Source organism: Urocitellus parryii, chromosome 3 (genome assembly GCF_045843805.1).
Source record: "Urocitellus parryii isolate mUroPar1 chromosome 3, mUroPar1.hap1, whole genome shotgun sequence".
Taxonomy (NCBI): Eukaryota; Metazoa; Chordata; class Mammalia; order Rodentia; family Sciuridae; genus Urocitellus; species Urocitellus parryii.
Window position 1 is genome coordinate 124,229,529 of NC_135533.1, and position 23,909 is coordinate 124,253,437.

At 54.2% G+C, this 23,909-nt stretch overlaps 1 protein-coding gene across 1 annotated transcript in view; it reads right to left on the minus strand.

The window, feature by feature from the left end:
- Positions 1–22,168: 22,168 nt before the first annotated feature.
- Positions 22,169–23,909, minus strand: part of Tmem132c (transmembrane protein 132C) — a 190,287-nt gene continuing 188,546 nt past the window's right edge. Inside the window, exon 10 of the mRNA XM_077796454.1 lies at positions 22,169–23,335. Coding sequence (XP_077652580.1) covers positions 22,169–23,335 — 1,167 coding nt within the window. The remainder of the gene's footprint in view (positions 23,336–23,909) is intronic.

Sequence of the window (23,909 nt, forward strand, 5' to 3'; positions counted from 1 at the left end):
CCTGCCCACTCCAGGCTCCTGCTGGGCCTTTCCTGCCCTCTGGGACGCTGGTCCCCGAGCCTGCCCATGAACTCATCCCCGAGAAAGGCACAATCGCACTTGAGCAAAAACACCCAGGGCCTATGCCTCTTCATGTGAGGATCAGTTATGGGGTAGCAGCTTCGGAACAGCAGGGCAAGTTCCCACGTGGACAGGATGCAAGTGTGGATGCCATGGGTGCGAGAATCCTGAGGCTGGACCACAGAGTCCACAGAGGTCCCTGGGGCAATGCTGCTTCACTGTGGTTGGACGCGGCTGCTCCTGTGGTCGCACTCACCCGATGGCTGGAACCTGCTTCTTTTTTTTTTTTTTTTTTTTTAAAGGGACACATTATTATTATTTTTTTAATTTTTAATATTTATTTCTTAGTTCTCGGTGGACAAAACATCTTTGTTGGTATGTGGTGCTGAGGATTGAACCCGGGCCGCACGCATGCCAGACGAGCGCGTTACCGCCTGAGCCACATTCCCAGCCCCTGGAACATGCTTCTATGCCTTGCTCCTGGACAGGCCACCCTGAGAGCCTCTCCAAACAGACCTTCACACACCTCCCTGTTAGAGGCTCGGGCCCACCACCAGCTGCAGGAAGATGAGCTGGCCAGGCCAGCGGGGCCCAGACTCCCATATTGGCTGGGCCACTGGCTTTGCCCCAGGGGTCTGTGGGGCCCACAGCAAGAGCATTGGTGGAGATCATATTCAACGCATGTGAGTGCCCCAAAGGGACCAATGGATGTCGCTTACCTGGCCACCCCTCGCCAAGCCCAACTCAGCTGGCTCTGAGCAGAAGTCTTTCCCCTCTGGGCATGGTGCTTGGCCTTGGTCTGCAGCCCTTCCCGCCCCTCCCAAGTCCTTCTCCTGCACATGACAGGCCTCACCAGCACGCATGTGGCCACCTGGGCTGCAGGAGAGGCTCTGCTTGGGGTCTGGCCAGCAGCTGCTTCCCAGAGCCCTTGGGAAGCTGGCCTTGGGGTAGAGGCTCCTGCAGGCCCAGAAATGAGCCTGAGCCCACTGAATTCTGGGTCCAGGTCCCTGGAGGATGGTCTCTAAGGAGCAGCAAAGCCTTAGTGGACATGTCCTGTTGACCTCTGTGTTTTCTGCCAAGATACTTCTTACAAGGACCAGTTGGATGTGGGCCTACCCTACTATCCTGGTTTTCATTTAGATCCTACCTCCAAATGCCCTCAGGTCTGAAAGCCTGGGGTCAGGGCCTCAACACTTGAGGGAACAGAGGTCAGCCCCCAGCACATGGGTGGAGAAGGGCAGAGCTAGGCCCCCCGAGAGGGGGCTCGGGCAGGCACATGCCTTTTAATCTGTTCTCCATCGAACCTGACGGCGTATTCTCAGATTGCACTTAGGCCTGTCCCACTAACCCAGGACGAGCTTTGCTCTGTATAGCCACAAAGCTTTCTTTGGAGGACCCCTAGGAAGGGGGCACGGTCACTGGCACTCTGCCAATATCAATGGCTATTCGTACAGTTGTCCCCTCCGCTCCCCACTCATAGAAATCCATAGAATCAATTGCTAGAAAAATTGCTTCCCAAAGAAAGAAAAAAATCCAGCGGCTGCTGTTGATGTGAAAGAGGACTTCCAGCAGTTTCTAAAAGAGAGTGCATTTCCTTCACAGGGAAACGCAGGCAACTGTCATTTCTGGTGGAGAAACCCATCCTGATTGATCCCTAGACGCAGCGTGTACGGGTGGGCCTGGGCGTGCGGAGCCGAGCTTGGCTTCTCTCTCCTCTCTGGAGGGAGCCGAGTCTGATCATTTGCTCATGTGGAGTCATCGGCAAGCCGTTGGTTTCCCTGCAGGCTCCTGGCAAAGGGGGCCCTCTCAGCAGATCTGCTCTTAGCTCGTTGATCGCACGGCAGGTCCAGAGCCCTCTCCAGTCCCTCCAGGGCTTGGTGTCCTTCACTCTTTCCAGCATCAAAGACAAAATGGCAGAGCTTGCTGGACGCAGGTGCCTAAGGACTCCCAAGCTGCAGACGAGCTCCTGACGAGCAAGAATGGGTGGTCCTGCATTACGGGACCCGACAACATCTTCACCCGAGTACTTCAGAGAGTGTGAGCAGCTGCTGGGTTTGCAGGCGAGGATAAGCCCTCCCACGGGGCTGGAGCAGGCCTGAGCCTCAAGGCCACTGGCCAATTGCCAAAATCTGCTCTGCTCCGAAGAGCCTCATCCAGCTGAGTTTCCCCTATTCACTGTTTTCCAGTGTGTTTAGGGTCAAGCAAGCCTCACTAGGGTCCTCTGTTGAACGTCCCCATCATCCAGGAAGAAAACCTGTGCCTTTGGCTGTCACTTCCGTACTTTCCCTTCTCACCTGCCCTGAGAAATAATCAGCTTCCTGACTCTGTGGCTTTGTTTCTTCCAGACAGAGCCTGGATGTGGGGTCATACACATGGCTCTGTTGTGACTGCTTTCTTGTCACTTATCACAGTGTTTTCAAGGTTGTAGGATGGATCTGAATTGGGTGGTCTTTGTGGCTGAATAATAAATACTCTGTAGGTGCTCAGCCACCTTCTGAGATCCATGACGGAAGTTCAGGTGGTGCCCACCTTTGGGCTATTATGAAGCGCATCCCTGTGTACGTCATATGTGTTTTCTGTCGGAGTACCTGCCTTCAATTCTAGTGTGTGTCTGCCTGGGGTAGGCTATGAGCCTGGCTTTGAACCAGGTCTGTCAGCCTGCCATCTAGGTGACCAGTCACTTTGGGGAAACAACTCTCCTGTTGGACGATTGCTGAGGTGGCAGCAGGTTGGCTCCCAGGTGACAATGTGGTCCTGATTATCCAGATGTACAACTGGATAATTCTTTTCCCCACGACTTCTAAGCAGATGTGACCTGTGACCCCTGTGGCCAGAAGCTGGTCCTCAGTGGAGTTCTGCTTCCCCTGGACCCTGTCTAATGGGGTTGCAGTGGCTATGCTTTGTAATGCCTTTATATGGAACTGTTTTTTTTTCTTCTGTCCCCTCCCTACTGATTTGCTCTACTCTCACCCAGGGGCCAGGGGTCTATCCTGGGCACCGGTCACATCTGCCGCACAGGGAGATGATTAGAAACGTGGAATCTCAGTTCCTGCCACACCAGCTGCACTTAGCAGGAGCCGCGGGCGACACCTGTGTGTGAAGGAAGGAGAGGTGCTTGTTCAAGCAGCAGACCTGCTGGGCCCCTGCTCCCTGGACGCCCAGGGCAGGCATGGAGAGGCAGGGCTCCTGGCTCCAGCTTCCTAGACAGGAAGTCGTCAGACCTGCCCAGACTGCAGTTGATATCCGGCTGGATGAGTGTGTCCAGCAGCCTCACAGTCCCCAGCTAATGAGGCAGACTGGGACCTGCTCCTCAGAGGAAGCAAGTGACTCCATCTGTTCCAAAATATCCTGGACACCATATGCAAGCAACAGGTTGCTCTGTGGGAATTTTGGAAATAGATATTTTTTTTTCCCTAATTTTTGGAGCAATTCAAATTCATTATAGTAAATCTGGAAAACTAAAGAACGAAAAAGAAAGTAACTGTGACTCTTACCCCACACAGAAGGGACGGCACTCCAAATAGCTAGTTTTTCTCTGCAAATGTATGCACACACACAAGGACTAATTTCTGAAATTTTCCTTGGATTAATTTTCACCACATTTGCAGAGTAATCTTTTTTTTTGCATTCAAATTACCAAAGCAGGCAGAATAATAGCCCCCAAAGATGCCCAGTTCCTAATTCTAAGACCCTGTGGCTATGTCCCATTTGAGGCAGAGGGCCTGCAGCTGTGATTATGTCGGGAGCTGATCAACTGACATTGAGATGTGGAGGCCACCTGGCAGTGTCCTGTGTGCATCGTGAGCAAGACGGGTTCAGAGATGTGCCTGCAGGAGCAGAGCACCCTGCACAGTGGGAGAGACTCCTGGCTGGCTTGGAAGAAGACGGAGCTCAGAGGCAGAGGTCTTGAAGAGGGGGAAAGGGTCCCCAGCCCAAGACCTGGGCAGCCAACAGAAGCTGGACCCGGCCAGGACACGGAGTCTACCTAGAGCCCCTAGCAGGAATATAGCCTGGAGGACACCTGATTTCAGTCCAGTGAGATCCATGACACGTGTTTACCCTCCAGAACTGAGAGATGGTCAGTTTGCATTGTTTTAGCAACCGAGGTGACCTTCGCTTGTTACAGGAACAATAGGAAACTAATTGTGGTTGTAGTTTTAAAAATGCAGAAGAGCTCTTAATGAGAAGGACGATTCCTTGGTCCACTCACCTGGAGCTCCCTGTCCGAGTCTGAACGCTCCTCCCTGAAGTGACATTCTTGAGCCATTTCTAATCTACGTTCTTGGTGACCATCTCCATAATGCTTCACCTTCCTATGCTACGCTCTCTGCTTTATCGGCTCTACATAGTTTTGTGGGACTCCTGGCTATAAGGGGTGACACTTCGTGTTACTCCCGACCTCCTTTTCCTGGTTTTGCTTTAAGTCATACAAAGTCATATTTTTAATTCTTCAGTTGCTCCACGGGTATGAATTTAAATAACACGCAGCAATCGCTGTTTCTTAATCTACCCAGGCTACATTTTTATCTTGTGACATTCCCGTAAACAGTCGGAGAGAAGAAAGCTTCTGTGTATTCCCCCCTCTGGCTGCTGCTTCTGGCAGCCGACTTCTCACTTGGGAACATGATATTCGAGCAGATTTATTGTTTGGCAAACCTGACCCCAAACTCTCCTTTTGTCTGTAAGCGGATTCTAACCGTTGAGAACAAATATAAAACGAGTCAATTACTGGGCGAGTCAAAACTCTTCTACCATCTCTGAGTCCTCCCGTTTTCCTTTCTCCTGTTCTCTCTACACCACCCGATGCCATCCAGTAAATAAGACTGAGCCAGTCTCAGTGCAGGGACGTGACGTCTCCCCAGGACACCAGGTCCTTGCTGCTTTCCCAGGGGCAATGGCTGTCTTCCCCAGGTTTACAGGCCCCTTCCCTTTTTCTTAGACAGAATGGCTATTTGCGTCATATGGTGAAGACGCTTCAGAGTTTTCCTCATTCTGTGTCCCGAAATGCAGCCCTCTGTGGTCTCACACACCCTCTTCAAGGAGGCCTGGCCTTTTGCTCTCTGCCCACAGCTGCCCCTCAGCTTGCCTTGCCATGGGCTGCGATGGGCCCCGGTTTCCTGAGTGTGCGTCTCCTTCTGTTGGGCTTCATCCTTGCGATCATCCATGAGGACCTGGCTCCAAGGGCAGGAGTTGAGGGTCATCCTTTCACATCTAAAAACAGCCACATTTTGCATCCACCCTTGCAGGACGAGGCACTGGGTTTAAATGTCTGGTCCCAAAGTGGCTTTTACTTGAAGTTGAGAGAATTTTCCTACATTTTCTCTAGCGCCGAGAGTTACAGATGAGAAGTTCCATGCAAGGGTGCTGGGTGATTCCTTCACAGGGATGCTTTGTTTCAGGGGTTCAGGATGTTCTTCAACCTTCTTCAGTCTCACGAGTTTGTGCTAGGGAGGGTGTCGAAGTGCACCGGGTTCAAGTATGCTGCGTGCGCTCTTGTCCTTGAGAACCACATCTCTCTGCAGTTCTGGAAACTTGTCTTTTATTATGTCTTTAATATTTCCCTCTCTAGCGCTAGTCTCTCCTGAGCTCCTCATAGTTGCTGTCTTGCTCTATTTTCTGGGGAATTCTTCCAGTCACTCAACTCAACCTTTAATTTCAGCAATCTTATTTTTTAAAAAGAGCACTTCTCGGCTTGTTCCTTGATGCTGTTCTTGTTTTCTGGGTGCGGCTGCTCTGAAGGGTTCTCTAGGTCCCCTTCTGTGCCCTGAGCTGTCTCCGATTCCTGCCTGCGAGTTGGTCTCCCTACCTTTCTCCACACGTCCCCTCCCCTGGAGGTCCTGGCACATTCTGTATCAGATTTTGCACATTTTCAATTGTGCCACTTGCTTTCAAGATGATTTAGGACATTTAAACAGCCCTCGGCCCTCTGGGCACATCCCTCTTTCCATACCCACAACACATAGTCACTTTAGGAAACAATTGCAACAAAAATCATCATTGATTTGGGAGGTGAAAGGTGACGGGCTGTTTTCATTTGCAATGGCTTGGGTCCCCTTTAGCTGCTTATGGACCTTTTCCATTTTTTCTCTTGCCAGCTAGCAGCGAATGGGTCAGTCACTGGCAATAAAGATGAAGTGGAACATTGGGTGTACTGGTGCATGCATGTAATCCAGCCGCTCAGGAGGCTGAGACAGGAGGATCGAGAGTTCAAAGCCAGCCTCCACAAAAGTGAGGTGCTAAGCAACTCAGTGAGACCCTGTCTCTAAATAAAATTAAAATAGGGCTGGGGAGGTGGCTCAGTGGTCGAGTGCCCCTGAGTTCAATCCCCAGAACCAGGAAAAAGAAAGAAAAAAAGATGGAGTGGGGAGGAGCTGGCTACCAGGGAGAAATCCCCCGGCTTGCTAGTGTCCTCATTAAGTGGTTCTTCCCTCCCGGCTCCTCAAGTCCGGGTTGCCTTGCGCTCCTGTGACAAATCCTGAATCAGCTGACGCTCCTGAGAGTGACAAACCCATGGGATGAGTTCCTCTATTCAACAGAGAACAGACATAAATTAGGACCCAACAGCACAGAGCAAATTCTGCAAATCCCCAGAAGATGCTCAATGAGGGGTGGGGTTCCGCCGCTGCTCTTTCTCTCCTCTGGTCTGCTCTCTACTTTTCATCTAATTGCTCCAAACGAAGAGACCAACCGACCACAGCAGCTCTCCCTTGAAAGTTCTAACGCAGACTCTTTATTGGTGCAGACCAGGCTGAATCAGACAAAAAGCCTCATTATTTGCACATGCTTAAAAAAAAAAAAAACAGTCACCTGTGTGCCCTGATTGGGGTCAGGGGTCAATGGGACAATGGTGGCAGAGAAAGCTCAGCCCGTTTGGTTCAGACACGAGAGCAGGAGTGTTCTGTCGCTGTGGCAGTGCACCACATGGTGGCCAACTGTCTGGCAGCTCAGGACGCCCTGAGTCTGGGACCAAGGTGCCCGTAGGAAGAGCTGCCTCATAAGACCCCGGTGTGCGGGCTGCTTGGGCTTTCCCGGGCCTGAAGCCACACCACCACAATGTCCTGTCCATCGCCATGTCCTGTCCATCGCCACAGGGCCCTTTCCGTCCATTCTCTGTCTCCATGTGGATTTGGGGTCCACCCTACTCCAGGATGACCATTTTCCGAGATACATCTTCGAAGACCCTATTTCTAAATAACGTTACCTTCTGAGGTTCTGGGTGAACAAGGTTTTGGGGGGACGCTCTTCACCTCAGTCCGGCTGCTTTTCTCACCAGCAGAAACGGTCTTTCCTTTCTGCTGCCTTCTGGGTCAGAGCCCCCGTGTCCCGTGGTCTTATTGGTGACGATGGCTTCACTGGCGGATCTCCTCTCCTGTGCTCCACCCTGTGACAAGCTGGGGCTGTGGGATGTTTCCTCCACTTGGGCCTGGGTTGTCGTTTGGTTCCTAGAACACAGTGGTACTGCTCCCGAGGGGCTTCTGGTTTGGGCAGTGACATTCGGCGTCCAGGCGCCCTGCACACACCCTTTGCTCTGGCGTTGGGAGCTGCCAGGTGAGAAGGCCATTCCGGCCATCCTGATGTCATCAGCCCTGGGGAAGGATCAGGTACCAGAGGCCCCCAGGTGTCCAAATCTTCCCAGCTGCATGACAGAGGAGCTTCAAGATGACCCCAGGACTGGCCCCATCTGACTGGACCCTCAGGAGGGAGTCTCAGCCAGAACCAATGGGCGGAGCTGCTCCCTAATTATCAGCCCAGCAAAGCCACAGACAACCCATGACGGTTGTTGGAAAGAGGAAGCGTGGGGATGGTTTGCTGTGAAGTGAAGGGATTAACAGGTCAGGAAAAGTGGAGGCCACTCCCCAGGCCAGAGCCCGTCACCTGGTGAGTTGGTCTGACCCCCACCTCCTCCTCTGATGGATCTCCCTAGCCCTGGTGGTTCTCCCATCCTCTCCACAGAAGCCCCCCACACCCTGACACTGCAGAAGGTACAGACCAGGTGGGCCAGGGCAGAAGGGGGGCTTCTTTCTCCTCACACGGTACAGCATGGAGAAAGGGCTCCAGGGCTAGGTCTCTGACAGCCCTGCTCCCAGGGTAGGCAGACGGGGCTGGGCCTAGGATGAAGCGGTGGTTTTCCAGAGCTCCTCAGGCTGGAGCCTGGTCAGCGTGCAGGTCACCTGGGTCACCACAAATGACTGCTAGGCAAGCCCAAGGAAGCCATCCAGTCTTCTCTGGAAGCAGGTTCAGCCCCTCCTCCTCTCATACACTCCAGCCCTGAAGATGGCTATGCTCCATCCTCACAGGACAGCGTTACTGGAGGAACCCTCCTGAGGTGTCTGATGCTCTTGGTTGGCCCTTAACAAAGGGCAGTGTCTGCACACACAGTGGCCTGGCTCTTAGGAAGCAGGGGCAGATCTGCTCTCCGGAATCTCTGTTCTGGAATGCAGTGTCCCTTCCTGTTGTCTGTAGATGGCAGAGAGATGCTTCCTGTCTGCTGCTTCCCCATTGCTTTCAGGTCAGAATGACCCTCTGGTGAGAGTCGTGCCCTCTCAGGTGGAGTGCTCTGAACGTCCACGCCTTTCAGATAACACCGAACACTCGAATGGCCTCGAGTCTGAATAGAGATGCACTTTAAGCACTTTGGCATGTGGGATTTCAAAGCCTTACTGCAAGGATGCACAATTTCCATCAACAAACTCCGACACTGATGACACTGTTAAGGTGAGATAGCAATCAATCATGGAGCTGATCTTAAAGCAGGCGATGGAGACTTTATCCACAAGCTGGTGGTCCAGATCTACCAGCTGGTGGGCCAAGGGGCAGGCTGCAAGTCTGCACCCTTCGACCCCCTCCTGGGGTTTCAGTATACCAATTATAGTCCAAACCCACATTAATCATAAGTGGCCGTTGCTATGATTCAAAACCATAAACAAACATCATGAGATCTAAAATCGTAAGCAGAAAAGGGAGTGGGTCAAAACATCCTAGTTGAGTACAAGTTACAGAATGGTTACTAACATCTGGATGATCAATCTCTGACAGGGTACATCATCCAGGAAAATTGGGAACCAAAGAGAGAAGACTTTTACACTGGATAAGAATTGCCACTTTGTGTTGCCAAACCTGCTGAGCTAAGCCACTGTGGATGGGCACAGAGGCAGGGCTTTCCACGGGAGAAGCATTTCTTACCTGGAGTCTTGGGGTAAGATGGAGTCTCTTTGGTCATTGCCGGTACAGCCTGGCCCAGAACAACACGTTGAGAGGATGGTAGTTCAGGTCAACTGGATTGAATTAAAATAGGTCTATTATTAGAATAGATCTTACTTGATATTCTAATGTGGCTTCTGAAAAATTTAAAATCACCCACATGACAGCATTATATTTTTCTTGTGCAGTGCTGACCTCAGACACCCTGCATCTCTGCCTCCGCGCACGGGTCCAGCACATTCATTCAGAAGCTACTACACAGAGAGCCCAGGAGACCTTAGAGTGGACAGGCACAGGCATCTCTCCTTATAGCACTTATGGTTTATGGGTAGCTGTGCCCTTGCTAGGGTCCCATATAACAGGAACTGACGGGCCTAGACTGTGTACCCACTGGGGCCAGTGGGGGCAGTACTGGCAGGTGTGTGCTCTTCCCCGCATCTGGACATGGAGTGTTCTGAGAGATCCCTATGGGGACGCAGGCCTGGAGCCTGAGCTGCACTCCCAGGCTTCTCTCACTCCCTGGCCATCTGCCTACTCAGTGTCAGCAGACCTGGCTGGGCACACGTGTGAGCTCTGGCTGCCTTGGGGACAGGATAGCTGGCAGGGATGATGACCCTATTAGCTACCCAAGAAGAAACTCAGCGCTTTTCCTACAGCCTGATTATGGATGGATGTGGGGTGAGGGCAGGACTGGGCGCTGAGAGAGGTTGGCAGCCGGCAATGCCCCTGCAATCTCATGGAGCTTTGCCTCACCATCAGGGCTAGTCCTCTCTGTGGCTGACTGGTTCCAAGGTTTTGTTCTAGAATTGAAATGGGCTTTAGGCTTTTTTCTAAACAAGGGGTGCGCATTCATGCCTGATACCCTCAGTGGGCAGCTTCCCAGCAGCAGGGAGTGGCCACTATCTGCAGTGAGTCCCCGCCCCAGCCCCACCCCACAGCCCCAAAGCAGCCAGCTCAGGGTCCACAGCCTTGAGAGCCCATGAAAGGGAGGCCTGCAGCTCGGGGGCATTGTCTTGGCTCTTGAAAGCTGCTTTTTGCTTTAAGTAGAAGAAAAGTCCCTGTCTGCCTGTTTCCTTGCCTCTTTCGGACTCAGGGAGATCAGAGAAAGCTCATTAAAAGTCTGTTTATTGAACACTCATCGGAATGCCAAGGGCGTGGTATTTTGCTTGCATAAAATTTTTTGGGGGGTTTTACAAGGGACAGTGTGGTGTGGTGGCTAAGGCCAGGGACAGGCTCTAGGTGGACAGTGCTCCACCCTGCTCCCCTGACAGGCTGCCAACCCTTCTTGCTGTCACTCTTTGAGAGCTGGATGACCAGCACTAACAGTGTGGCCTCTGGTGGACTTGCTTTCTCATATGTAAGAGTGTCAGTGATAGTGCTTCTAGTCACTTCATAGGTTTGTTGCAGGAAATAAACGAGTCAGTGCTTCTGAGACACCTGGAATAGAGTCAGTGCCCAGGTGCTATCCATCTTGTGACTATGAGAGCAACCCCGAGGGGCAGGCTGGTCTTCCCAGAGGCTGCTGGGACAAACTGCTTATGTGGTGGCTTCAAGCAGCCAGCATTTATGAGCTCTTGTTCCTGGGACCATTGTGGAGATGCAGGCAGCTCTGCTTTCCCCCCAGAGCCTCGAGAACCTGTTTTCTGGCCTTTTGGTCTTTAGCGGTGCCCACGGACCTGGCTTGGGGCACTTGGTTTCTGTCACTGTGTTGGCTCTGTCTTCAGAGCTCCTTGTCTCATGCCACCCTCCTGTCCCCATCTTTCCTTACAAAGATCCTGTGATTACGTTGGAGCCACTCTGATAATCCCAGGTTGCCTCTCACTTCCCGATCCTGAGTCACATCTGCAAAGTCCCCTCGGTTCAGGGTGACATCCACAATGCCTGCCTGGGGTAGTCTGGACAACATGCTCTAGCCATTGCCCTGGTGGTAGGAAGCTCTTGTTGGACAGCCCTTGGCATCTGTGTGAGAGCTGACGACCCATCTCTAGGTTCCACTCATCGCCCTCCTTGAAAACAGCACAGGGCGACAGGTCTCCTGAGGGTCCTTTCTGCTGGGCTGCACTGAATTATAAATGCCAATTTGCAGGGACAGTCCAGGAGCCTGTCACCCTTCTCACCCTTGAGAGCCCTGTTCCACACTCAAGCGTGTTCCTGCATATTGTGCGTACAGCAAATCACATCGGAACACACCACTCTGTGCCGCGCCCACCTGACTCCAGGTACAGTTCCATGGCACAACTTCACAGCTGGGACTCAGAAGCGTCCCGCAGGAGAAAGGATGAAAATCTGAATTGCTTGATGTGGAATTCTTTCTTGTTCCCTAAGGTAAAAGACTTAGTAAAAAAAAAATGTTTTAGTTACAGAAGAAAATGACAACTGTATTTTTTACCTACCAGAGTCTGGGGTCTGGAAACCACTCCACCAGAAACAAATTTCCCTATTTTAAGGCTTTATATTGGGATCCCACTAGCTTTTGTGAGAATTGTTTAGGAAGAAGCAGAAGATTCTAGAAACCTCCCTGTCTGCCTGCAGCCATGAGTGTCCCGGATGTAGATGGTGAGTGGCCACGTAGCAAGGAGGAGGGGCGTCTTGTTTGGCACTTCTGAAGTGTGACTGAGAGACATAGCTTTCCTTTCCGTGTGACTGGCCGGCCTTCACTGGAAGGTGCCTGATACCTGCTTCAGCGTTGCCTTGCGCCCATAAATCCCAGTCCTCACACTGTCTTCATGTGATTTTAGGGTAATTATAGAAAAACCACATCCATGACCATGTGGCTATGCCAGTCACAAGGTGAAAGGGCGCTGGGGAGAGGGACCCATTATGTGAAGCCAGGGAAGCCACGCAGACCCCAACCCTGCCACTGTAGCAGGACGGGGCAGGCTACCAGGTCCCAGGGAGAGCCTGCCTTCCTCGAGGCTTTAGCTAAGATAATTCCTCAGGGGAACGCCGGCAGAGAGCCCTTGGTGGAGGCTACTTTGTCACCATTCAGTCTCCTTCTGGGCAAATGGATGATTTATATGCCAGTTAACCATAGGAGGAGAAAAAAAACAAAACAACTCAGGATTCTTTTTCTTTTTTTTGGTACTGGGAACTAAACTCAGGGGGCACTTGACCATTGACCCACATCCCCAGCCCAATTTTTATATTTTATTTAGAGACAGGGTCTCATGAGTTGCTTAGCACCTTGCTAAATTGCTGAGGCTGGCTTTTAACTCGCGACCCTCCTGCCTCAGCCTCCCGGGCTCCTGGATTGCAGGCCTGCGCCACGGCACTCTTTCCCTTCTCTTAACGCTGGTGCAGTCTACAGGCAAACCCTTCTGCTGTTGTGTCTGATTGAATTTCTCTGTGAGCAGAACCTGGGAAGAGGACAGGGGAGGAGGTGATTTATTTGGGACAGGCATCAAAATGGAACTGGGAGGTACTGTCTCCCTCTCAGTTCGGGACAGAAGCCAGTGTGTTCATGAGCATGTCACCTCTGTGGGCAGCCGAGGCTCAGTACTGTGGCACCCTCAGGGAGGTGGTCTGGTCCTAGCAAAGCAGCTCTGGTAAAAATCCTGATCTGCAGTACACGAGGTTGAACTGTGTCCCCCTCATACATGTCACCAGAACCTCAGAATGTGACCCTATCTGGAAACAGGGACTTTGCAGATATGATTCATCATGCTGGGTGAATCAGTCACACTGAATTAGGCTGAGTTCTGAACCCAGTGACTTGTGTCCTTATGGGAAGACTGAGGGCCACACATAGAGAATGGGGGAAGCCAGCAAAGATGGCCGACGGGAGGGACGCACCCAGAGCCAAGGAACCTGGAGCCACCAGGAGCTGAAGAGGGAGGGACCGGCCCTGCTTATGTTCCGAATCCGATTTCTGGACTTTGGAACTGTGACAGGTTAGATTCCTGTACTTCCAAGTTTGGAGTCATTGCTAGGAATCTAAAGCATGTAGTGGTTTTCAATTCTGATGGTAAACTCTTCCTATTACAGCTAATCTTAAGCTACCAAGGCGATGTCACTGACCTGGAATCAGGGTAGAGGTGGGCGCAGCCAGGCGTTGTGAGCTGGTGCCGCAGGCTGCAGCCATCCCAGAACAAGGCAAGGCGCAGGGACCCTGCCTGAAGGAGCCAATGCAGTCCCTGCCTGAAGGAGTCCCAATGCAGACTCCTGCTGTGACGGCAAGTTTGTCCCGGGTCAAGCTGTTTACCTTGCCAAATACTCACTCTCTCACCATTTCTGTGGGTCACAGATTTGGGAGTAGGGCAGCTGGTGGCCTGGCTCAGGTTCTTGCCTTGCTTTGCAGTCAGGGTGGCAATTGGCTGAGGGTTTGACAGGCTGGAGGACCTGCTGCCCGTGACCCCAGCTCCTGTCCACAGTGCTGCTTCAGACAGCGGCAGAGTGAGCCCAGAGGAAGGAAGCGCAGAGGTCTTCATGGCCAGTGTGGGACTGCAGGCCACCCCCCACCTCACTCGTTCTCGGCTACGCCAGCCTCTCTCAGCTGCAGGTCTCTGAGATCCCTCACCCCGCAGCTGGGGCTGCTCTTCAGGGTTACTGCTGGCCCAGGGGCCACAGCCTTCCACCGCTACGACTGCGAGTGGCCCTCTCGGGGGTCTGCCGGTGCCTCCCACTCCTCACGGCCTGCTCTCCCCACACTCCATCCAGAGGAGACCTCTCTGCATGGGAGCCGCCAGCAGCCTCCTGTTGCCCACTCTCCTTGCCAAGCTGGTCTGGGGGCCACCTCAGGGGCGTCTCGGATTCCCCTTCTCTTGCCCTGCCGTCCACTTTGCCTGGGGTACCTGGGACCGTCCTGCAGTCTCGGCTTACCTGCCCTCTCATGACGCTCTGGGACCAAGGGCCCCCGCTGTGCTCTCTGCGGGGTCTCAGCATGATGCTCCGCTTCCGTCACCACTGTAGCTTTTCACCATCTTGTGTCTTCATTGACTTGGTTCATGTTTGTTCTTACCTATTCCCCGGCCCCCAGGAATATGAGTTCCACGTGGGGAGGGACAGACGTCAACTCTCTTTCAGATTGTCACCAGCCTCTTAGACCGCTGCCCATCGGTAGCAGGGCTCTGTGTGACGCTGGGTGATGGATGACTGCTTCAGTCCCCTGTCTGCCCCGCCCCTGGTCTGTCTTCTCCACATATAGCCCTGGATGCAGGCAACTCTGCCCTCTGCAGCCCCCTCCAGAGTGTCCCCACAAATCCAGGTGGCAGGTCTTCCCCTCCAGCCTCAATCAGAGGGCAGCCCAGTCAGAGGAAGTGGAAATCTTGACCCCTGACTTAACTTGGACTTCTCAGATCAATGGGATTTCACAGTCCGGTCATTGATTTCCACCGAAACAACTTCTTTGATTGGGGGTGGGGGTTTGGACAGAATGTCTTGGTCGGTTGAGGATAAATTGAAACAGGGTGACAATCTGCCTTGCTCTCCAGAAAGAGAAGCAGCAGGACGAGCTGCCTGTCCTGTCCCCTGGGTCTTCTTGAGCATCTCCTCCTGACACACACTCTCCAGGGTACGACTCCTCCTCCAGGCAGGACCCAGCCCTGACCCGAGCAGGGGGCTCAGTCACCTCGTGCTTACTGCTCGGGGAGCAAGCTCTGGGAACCCACCCATGTTCACTTGCTCAGGAGTTCTGAGAGGCAGAGGCCACCCAGCACCCTAGGTCAAAGGGTGGAATACCTTAGCCATGATGAACCGGCATGGAAAGATGCTCCGGAGAGCCATGTGTCCTACAGGCAGTGGGCCTGTCACAGAGCTGCATCCCCACAGCAGTGTAGAGAGCACAGGGGGGCCTTGCATCTGTGCCTGGACCCCACTCCCAGCCACCTGTGCTGTGCTGCTTCTCCCCTGTTCCAGCACACGGCCCGGGCCACACACCCACCCACCCTGCTGCACAGCTCTTGGCGCCGGAGCCTCCATTGGCCTGATGCTCTACACGGACACCTTGGGCACATCCAGAGCTCCAGCCAAGCCACATGATTCCAAGAGGCTTTCTCTGGCCTCCCTGCCTCCCCCAGGCCCTGACAGATTTTCTGGCACCTTCCACGTCTCCTTAGTGTTCATCATGGCTGGAACTTTCACATGGCCTGTGCAGAGGTTTGGTCCACAATTCTTATGGGGAGTTCAGAGCAGCAGACTCAGACGTCAACCTGTCCCTTTACCATTCCTTCTGTGAGTTCCTCCCCCACCTGCTTACTGAAACTTTTCTCAGAGCAGGGGAGATTCCTGACCTCCACCAAGGCCACGGAGCGCCCAGGTTTCTGCCTGTGGCATCATGGGTTCAGGTGCTGATTGTGGGGGGCAGGTGATGGAAGGGGCCAGCCTTCAGTGGTGTCTAGAGCTCCGGGGGCTCTCCCCTGGGCCCAGGTGAAGGGGGAGAACGTACGTTTGCTGTCCTGCCCTGGGTTCTGTTAGTTCTTCTGCTCTCCAACCACAGAAGGCAGACTGCAGATGGTTCTGCCAGGGCTCAGGCTGCCCAGGTGTGAGGACAGCATCTTGTCAACTAGTCGCTGAGCAAGAGTGGGGGATACTCAGATGGCCCCAGGACCAGACTCCAGGGGGCAGGAGATGAGCAGAGCCGTGTGGCTTGGCATTTGGTAAGTGCCACAGGCTGTGGGGCGTTCAAGGGCAGGGAGAGTCACTGTGTAGCCCCCCCACCCTACTGCCCACCCCTTCAGGAACCTCAGAAGCTCCTCTGGCCTTGGAGACAGCTCCTGGATGTACTGGTCAGGGCTCAGAGCAGGACACAGATCCTCCTCAGGTGCAGGGTGCAGAGTGACAGCCTTGTCCCATGGTTATCACAAACTGCAGGGCCCATCCATGATGGTGGAGGTGTCTCTGCTGGATGAAGTGCCCTGTGTGGTCTGTGCTAAGCTCCAAAATTAGAATCCCAGTGCTGATCCAAGGACTCCAGAGCATGCGGTGACCTCATTGCCAATGAAGTGGACACCCTGGGAATCTACTGTTAGCAGGTGCCTGGCCCTGGTGAGAGTGAGCTTTGGTGGCCCAAAGTGACTCCTGAGTATCACTTTGTTGGTGAGTCCCAAAGACTCTGTGCCCAGCACCACGGAGTGTGACCTTATTTGGAGTGAGAATTGTCACAGATACACTTAACCGAGGTATCTTGAGATGACAGTCCTGGAGGAGGGTGGGTCCTGAATCAACGATGGACTCCTTATCTGAGACAGACAAGGAGAGACACAGAGGCCCAGGGAAGGGATGTGAAGGCAGTCACAGAGACGGGAGCCACACAGCCACAAGCCAGGGGACACCAGCGGCCCCCGAAGCAGAAAGAGGAAGGATTTTCTCTGCGGTCTCTGGGGGACTGTGACCCTGCCAGTGCCTCCAGACCTCTGTCCTTCAGAGCTGTGGGATAGAGGAAATCCTGCCGTTGGAAGCCACCAAGTTCATGGTAGTTAACTGTGGTGCCCTGGAAACAAAGGTAGGGTTACCTGGGCTACCAGAGTCACCCACCCAACTGGTGGGCTGTCAGGTGGCTCATGACAGTTACAAACCATGAGGCTGCCATGGGATATCCCGGGTGCAGCCCCAGCAGGTCCAGAGAGCCCTGCACCTGCCAGGGGAGAGAGCCCACTGAGGGAGGCCCTCGGAGGCTGGCTGGCCCTTCCCCAGCTGCTCCAGGAAGCTCGGGGTGAGCATGCAAGCAGTGGGCCATCCCCGAGGACTGCAGAATGGATGGCTCCAGCCCTGCAGCCTTCTGAGTGCCCCAGTGGTCAGCATCCCGGGCCCTGGAGCGGCTGCGCCCTGAGGACACGTGCTGGATTCCTGCTGCTACCATTATTAGCTAATCCCCAACCCACAGCTCAAAGCAGCACATGGTCATGACCTTGTAGCCCTCGGTGAACATGGAAACGTGGATGTGTCCTCCCTTAGCTGGTCCTTCCTCCCTTTCAACAATGTCCTGCAGCTTTTAGTCTTCTTGTGTGTTTTGCATCATTGTTCTAAGTTTCATACATAATTAAGACCTTTGTGTCTTCAAGTTACTCTTTTGTTATGATGAGAGCCTCTCTTCCTCTCCAGCAATGCTTCTTCCTTCTAATGTTTTTCTGATGCACGTGGAGCTGCGTTGTCCTCAGTCCACACCAACGTCACACATTTTGCCATCTTTTTTTTTCCTACAAACTTTTTTTTGTCCTTGTTTTGGAGTGGGAGCTTGTGTAATCAGTACTTTTTTTTTTGTTTTTTGAATCCAGTTTCCCTGTCTTTGTCTTTTAATTTAGGTGGCCCTGATTGCCTTTGGTCACCACAGCCTGAGGACCACTTCCTTCTCAGGAATCCTCTGCAGCATGGACTAGAAGCTGCGTCTCCCGGCATCTCTCTTTGTTTTGCTGGGGACGGAACCCAGGGCCTCACTGGGTCCTAGGCGAGGGCACTGCCACTGAGCCAAACCCAGCCCCACAATCTCCCTTCCTATGTGATCCCAGGACAGAATTTTCCAAATAGAACCCCCTGTGGAAGGCAGGAGGGAAGGAGATGCCCTTATCCTCTGGAAGAAGTTCCCACATTTGAGGTGGGGGCAAGATGTGATCTCTCGCTCCTGAGGTCTGAGGCCCCTGTGGAGACCCGGACTCAATCATGAGCTTCCTCGACTCCTGGCCCTGCTCCCGGCTTCCCTAGGGCCGCTGCAGGCCAGCTGGCTCCCCTCGAGGAACACACTCTCCAGGGTCTCAGCTTTAACCCTGGATGCCAACTGGGGTCCCTCTTTGTGGAATTCAGTCTCCATTTTCCTCTCCTAAGTGCTGTGAGATCAGCCAGTTTCAGGCTCCCTTTCTCTCCCATGTGCTTCGTTACTGCCCTGCCCATGTACTGTCCAGACGCCGCCACAGGCTCCAGAGAGAACCATGTTCTGACACACTTTTGTCCACCCAGCCCGGAGACCCTGCTGCAAGCTCTAGGCTTCTGCTCTTGGGTTAGTCTCCCAGCCCTTCAGCATGAATCACCAATGTCCTCAGAGAGAGTTGGTGGCAGAAGTGGGATTCCCCTGGTGCGAGTCCAGGGTCTCTAGGACCACTGCCCTTGTGGCAGCCACGGCTGCTTTCTGAGGGCTTGTGACGGCTCTCCTCTACGCTCTGCCCCACTCGGGATGCGCTGAAACTCGGCTTCCTGGGCACAGGAGTCTCCCTGCGTTTGGCTGAGGAAGGTCCCACCAACGGTTGGTACTGCCACCTGTTGACGTGACCTGCTCATGGCACCCTCAGCATTCTGTGTCTTGGGGAGCAAACTGCAGGCATGGCCTTGCAGGGCTGGGCGCTGCAGGGCTGGTGCTCCCGTTCACCCCTGTGCCTTGAGCCTCCCCCCAGCAGGTGCCTGGAGACGGTAGATATGGGCTGCGCAGGGGCGGCTCCGTGCCCACCCCCTGCCTTCACTGCAGAGCCCCTCATGCAGCACCTCTCCTCAGGACGGGGCCTGTTGTCTTCTACCTCTGGCTGCAGTTCATGATGCTTAACAATCAGTACACGCCCTGGACCTCAACGAGAAGCAGAAGGACATGCCTGAGGGGCCTGGCAGAGGGAGTTTGATCCCTTTCAAAAATTTCTTAGAATGGGCTACTGTAAAGACTGGACAGTGGTCCACGATTCACACTTATCATGGTGAGTTTTCAAAACATGAATAGGAACGCGTGAACTGACCTGCCGTGTCACAAACCTGAAAGGCTCGTGGGTCGAGTTTTCGTTTGTGTCTGCCGGGAGGGACTGGGAGGTTCCACTTTCCTCCTCCTTTCCTCCTGCCTTCCTTCATCACCCAAATCTTGGGTCTCGAAACCGAATTGTCAGTCAAATTTTATGTCAGTCAAATCCCATTTCTGTCACAGGATAAGACACGTAAAGCTTGTGTCACATGTTAGTTAAGAATGTAGATGGGCTTGGGCCCGGCTCTGCCACCCAGGCCGTGGCCTGGGGAAGGACCTGTACCAGGGTTCACATCTCCTTGGGGATAACACGCCCATAACTAGAGGGTGTTGAACACTGGTCTTGGCACAGAGTGGTGGCTCATTAACTGGGCTTATTTATTTTTTTTAGTGATTATAGCCATTGCTGTTTCTTTTTTCAGACTCTTACTTTTCTGAAAAGCCAAGAGAGGGCCTATGGGTACCTGAGTAACGACTGTGGACAGATAGGTGGGAAGAGAGGACAGGGGAGTGCAGCCACCGCCCAGCAGCACAGTGACCCCAGTACCTTGTGGTCTCTCTTCTTGTTCCAACCTTGGCATGTGGTGCAGGGCCAGGCACGTGGTGTGTCAGGTGACACTGAAGAGACAGGGCCCTTGTATTTCACAACTTGCACTGGGAGCAAGATTGTCCATACCAGTGGGCTCTGTGTGTGGGGTCTTCTGCTGCAGACTGGTGTCCTTGGGGAAAGCCGAAGCCATTCCTGGGATGCACATACCCTGACACCTGTGGCCTTATTTGCAGAAGGCACTGACACACATCTTCGGGAATACACAGACTGTGGACTGTGTGGTCCACAGTCATCCAGTGAGGATCCACGTTCACAAAGGCAGGAGAGAGGGCTTGGTGGGTGGGTGGAGCGGGTGTGAGCGCAGAGGGAGACCGAATCCTTGAGGCTGATCCAGTTTGCTTTAGGGTCTGACTATACTGGGGCTGAGTGCCCTGCCTGAGCAAGCTCGTTTTTGTTTTAAGATTGCTTCTCCAAGAAGGAAACAGAGTCGCTGCTGCTGGGGACGGTAGCCCCTCACGCCAGCTGTCGGGAGAGTCCCATAATGACTGCAGCATCTGCTCCTCCAGGCACATCCTGTGCACACAGAAGACACAGCAGCTGCTGCTCAGGGCTGGTGAGAACGGGGGCCGGGGAAGTGACAGCTGATGGGCACAGGGCTTCTCCTTGGGGTGATGGACATGTTCTATACCCGAGGCTGTGCTAGATGCCCTGCTTTGTGAACAGGCTAGAAACACAGAGTTGGATACCACCCTGGTGGGTTTCATGGCATGGGAATTACGTCTCCATAAAACTGTTATGGAGAAACAAGTCTTGTTCTCCCAAACCAGTGGGCAGCAACGACGATCCTGCCCAGACCCTGAACAAACAACCACAGCTTGGAAGGAAAGTGAGAGACCAACCCTGCCTCCCGCAGGCTGCCTGGTGGGGCTTCCCTCCCACTTCCAGGGTGGGGGTGGGGGGCAAAATGCAGGCCTCAGGACCAGCAGCACCAGCTGCACCTTGGAAGGTGTTAACAAGTCTCCCAGGTGCTACCCAATCAGAAAGTGGCGCCAGGCCTGCTGCCCCGCTTCACAGAGCCCTGCTGTGATGGGGATGGGGTGGGATGGAGGTGGTGGTGAGTGCAGGGACCACAGGTCCTTGATTAGCGACCACCCTGGATCTTTCAGGAAGCAGAGGGGAAAAGGTAAATGCACCCGTCCCCTCTGGCCCAGCAGCTGCATTCCCCAGCGAGAACCGAGTGACACAAGAAACACCCCAGGAGACGCTGAGCAGTCAAGCCACCGGAAACATTTTAATGACAACTGGCATCACAGGTATAAATAAATAGCTTCTTTCCGTTTATAATATGTGCTACAAATATATTTTTCAAAGGTCCAACTAAGCCTCAGAGGCTTCCAGGACCCTTTCCCAGCTACTGACTTTAGTAATAATAGTAATAATAATGATAAAAAAACCCACCAGAAACCATCCCTGGCATCTCTGTGAGCGTCTCCCTGCTGGGAGCATTAAGCTCTGTCCCCTCCACAGCTCTGAACAGAGAGTCACAAAGGTGGTCATTTCACCCCATGCAGGTCTTCTCAGCCATGTGCCTGTCACTTTGGATGAATGTGTTTTGTGGTGTGCGGCTAACGGTGATGCTACTCAAGAGCACAGCTGAGGGACATCAGACACAGGGCGCGTCTTCCGAGTTTATGCTGGTGTACCCTGCCCGGCAAAGTCAGAAAAGCAGCTTAAATCCCCCCCAAACACTTCTCATCTTGGGTCATTTTTCAACATTGGCTGTGCCTGGTGACAGACCCACCCCGAAAGTTGACACCGATTCCACCTGGGTACAGCCTCTCTGGGGTTTGACCCAACCTCCCCACCGGGCAGGCACTCTGTGTGGTGGGTGGTCCGGGCTGGGCTCCGTCCTGCTGAACGGGACCCACTCCCGGGTCTTGACCCTGTGATGGCGGTGGTGGGGTCACTGAAGGCGTAGAGAGCTTTTCCTAATTGTAAAGTCCCAGCGAAGCCGGAGGGAGACGAGAAAGCTCGACAGTCACAGGGGGAGGAGTGGAGGGATGGACATCGTTGCCGAAAAGCTGTCTGACGAAGAGAATATAATTTATATTTCATTTAGGAAAAATATACCACGCGATCCTCAGAGATCAGCGTTAAATATAAATCAAGTGTGAGTCTAGGCCGTAAAAAGGAAATGTGCAAGAGGAAAGAGGAGGCCACTGTTGGAATGTCCAGGTCCTCAGTTCTGCCCGGAGTCCACGTCGGCACAGAGAAGGTCTCTTCCCTGGCCAGGCGACGTGGACCTCGGAGGCAGGGCCTCCTCTTGGAAGACCCTACTTTTGTATTCTGCTTCTTTATTAGAAATATAAACAGAGTACGATCTGTCTCTTTTTGTCTGTCGTTTTGCATTTTTTAACAAATCATTTTTGGTAGCTCGTGGGTGTCCGTAAGACAACATCGCCGTGGGGCGTGGCAGGCCTCAGCACTCCCATCTGTCCCTTGCTCCCAGAACAGGGGAACCGACTTTCCAAAATCCACCGTCATCAACTGCTAAAAAATTCTTGATACAAAAATGTCCTTCCCAGCTTCAGAACTTCCCACTGGGCCTGGGGGGAGCCCAGCCCAGCCCCACTCAACCTCTCAGGATGCCCTCTGCCCACTGGGGCTGGTGTCCCCCGACCCCGGGGTCTGAAGGCCCTTGGCCACAGGACTTAGGCCTTCTCCTGGAATTTCTCCAGATAGTTTCTGAGCTCCTTGGGGGCACCCACCTCCACATCCTGGCACACCCACTGGATCTCCTCTTGGCCACCCAGGATGGAGTTCACAGTGGGGCAGCCGCCGTCGGTGGGGATGGTGGTGAAGGTGGCGAACTTCACCTTCTTCCGCTTGGAGGTGGGCGAGTGCGGGGGCTCCGGCTTCTGTGCCTTGCCTGGCCTCCCTGGGTCCGTGGGCCTGCGCACCTGGCTCTGCACCTGCTTCTGGGAGCCCCCGTTGAGGAGCAGGTGGTCGCCCTCCTCGTGGCCCCCCGGCCCGCGGTCGATGACCGTGGTGTGCTCGTCCTGGGGCGGGGCCGGGTCCCCGACGCTCTCCAGGAGCTCGGCCTCGTTGCCCAGCCACACCCAGTCGTGGGAGTGGGTCATGGAGGCCTGGCCCTCCAGGGGCACCTGCTTGTGCCTGTACTTGAGGGCAAAGGTGGCACAGTTGATGAGGAAGACCAGGATGGCCAGGCAGAAGACCCCCAGCAGGGCGTACATGCCGATCTCCAGGTCGCTCAGGCCCCGGGGCGTGGGCATCAGGTCGCTCTCTTCCAGCCCGGCCCCCGCCCTGGGCAGGTCCACGTGGGCTGGGAAGTTGGTGAAGTCAATGGGGATGTTCTGCAGCTGCCCCTCCCCGGGCCGCGTGCCCCCGTCCAGCCGGCTGCTCTTCCCCACCCTGTTGTCCTGCAGGGACTTGGCCGTGGTGGTGGTGGCCCTCCGCAGGGCCCCTTCCTCCCGCTCCTGGAAACGCTCGTCCTGGCCCTTTTGCCGACGGTCACTGGTGTGGTTCTTGATGTCATCCTCGTCCTTGTCCCCGGTGGGGCTGGTGTCGGCGTCACTCTGTCCAAATTTGACCCTGATGTTGCCGATGCCCACGGCCAGGACACTCTTGCGTTTGGATTTCTGACAGGCCTCGGCGATGGTCATGTCCACTCGGACCAGCGGGCCCTGACCTTCCCCTTCGGCCACCACCATGGGCCACCTGGGAGAGCGGGCGGGGGCAACAGACACCACAGCCTCATCCAGGGAGGTGGCAGCCAGCGAGAAGTCCTGGGTGTCGTAGATGTCCAGGGGTGTCACCGAGCCGTCACTGAACTGTAGCCACGTGCTGACCATGGCTTCCTGCGGGGAGAGAGGCAGTGAGAACCACCTGGGGGAGGCTCTTCTCCTCCAACCACCCACGAGCACGATGCCCCAGACAGGGACCCCAAATCCAGACCCGGTGGCTGACGAATCTGGGGAAGAAAACAGGTTTACACCAAGGACAGAAAAAAGCACCTGAACTTCAACAAGGACCCTCAGCCCGGCCCTTCCCAGGAGAAGAAGCCAACAGATATGAGTTTCCCGTCTTCACCACTGGCCACCAGACGGGCCTGTTACCTGTGGCAGACCCTTTTATTAGTGGCCAGGTGCTCGTGATAACAAGGCTGCCGAGGGGGGTGGGTGGGAGAACCGTCAGAGCCCCGGGCAATGAACAGGAGCCCCCTCCTCGCTGCACCTGCCCTGTGAGCTGGGGGCACCTTCTGCTCTGCCCTTGAGCCCCCCCAGGAGACGGTCAGTCCACAGCGGTGATGTGCTGAGAGCCAGCTGAGTGCTCTCTGGTGGCCGCTTGGCTGTGCCAGCTTCACTCTGCAGGTTGCTTTTGTGGAATTATCACCGAGGAAAACAGGAAGCTCGGGCCAGAGTGAGGGCTGAG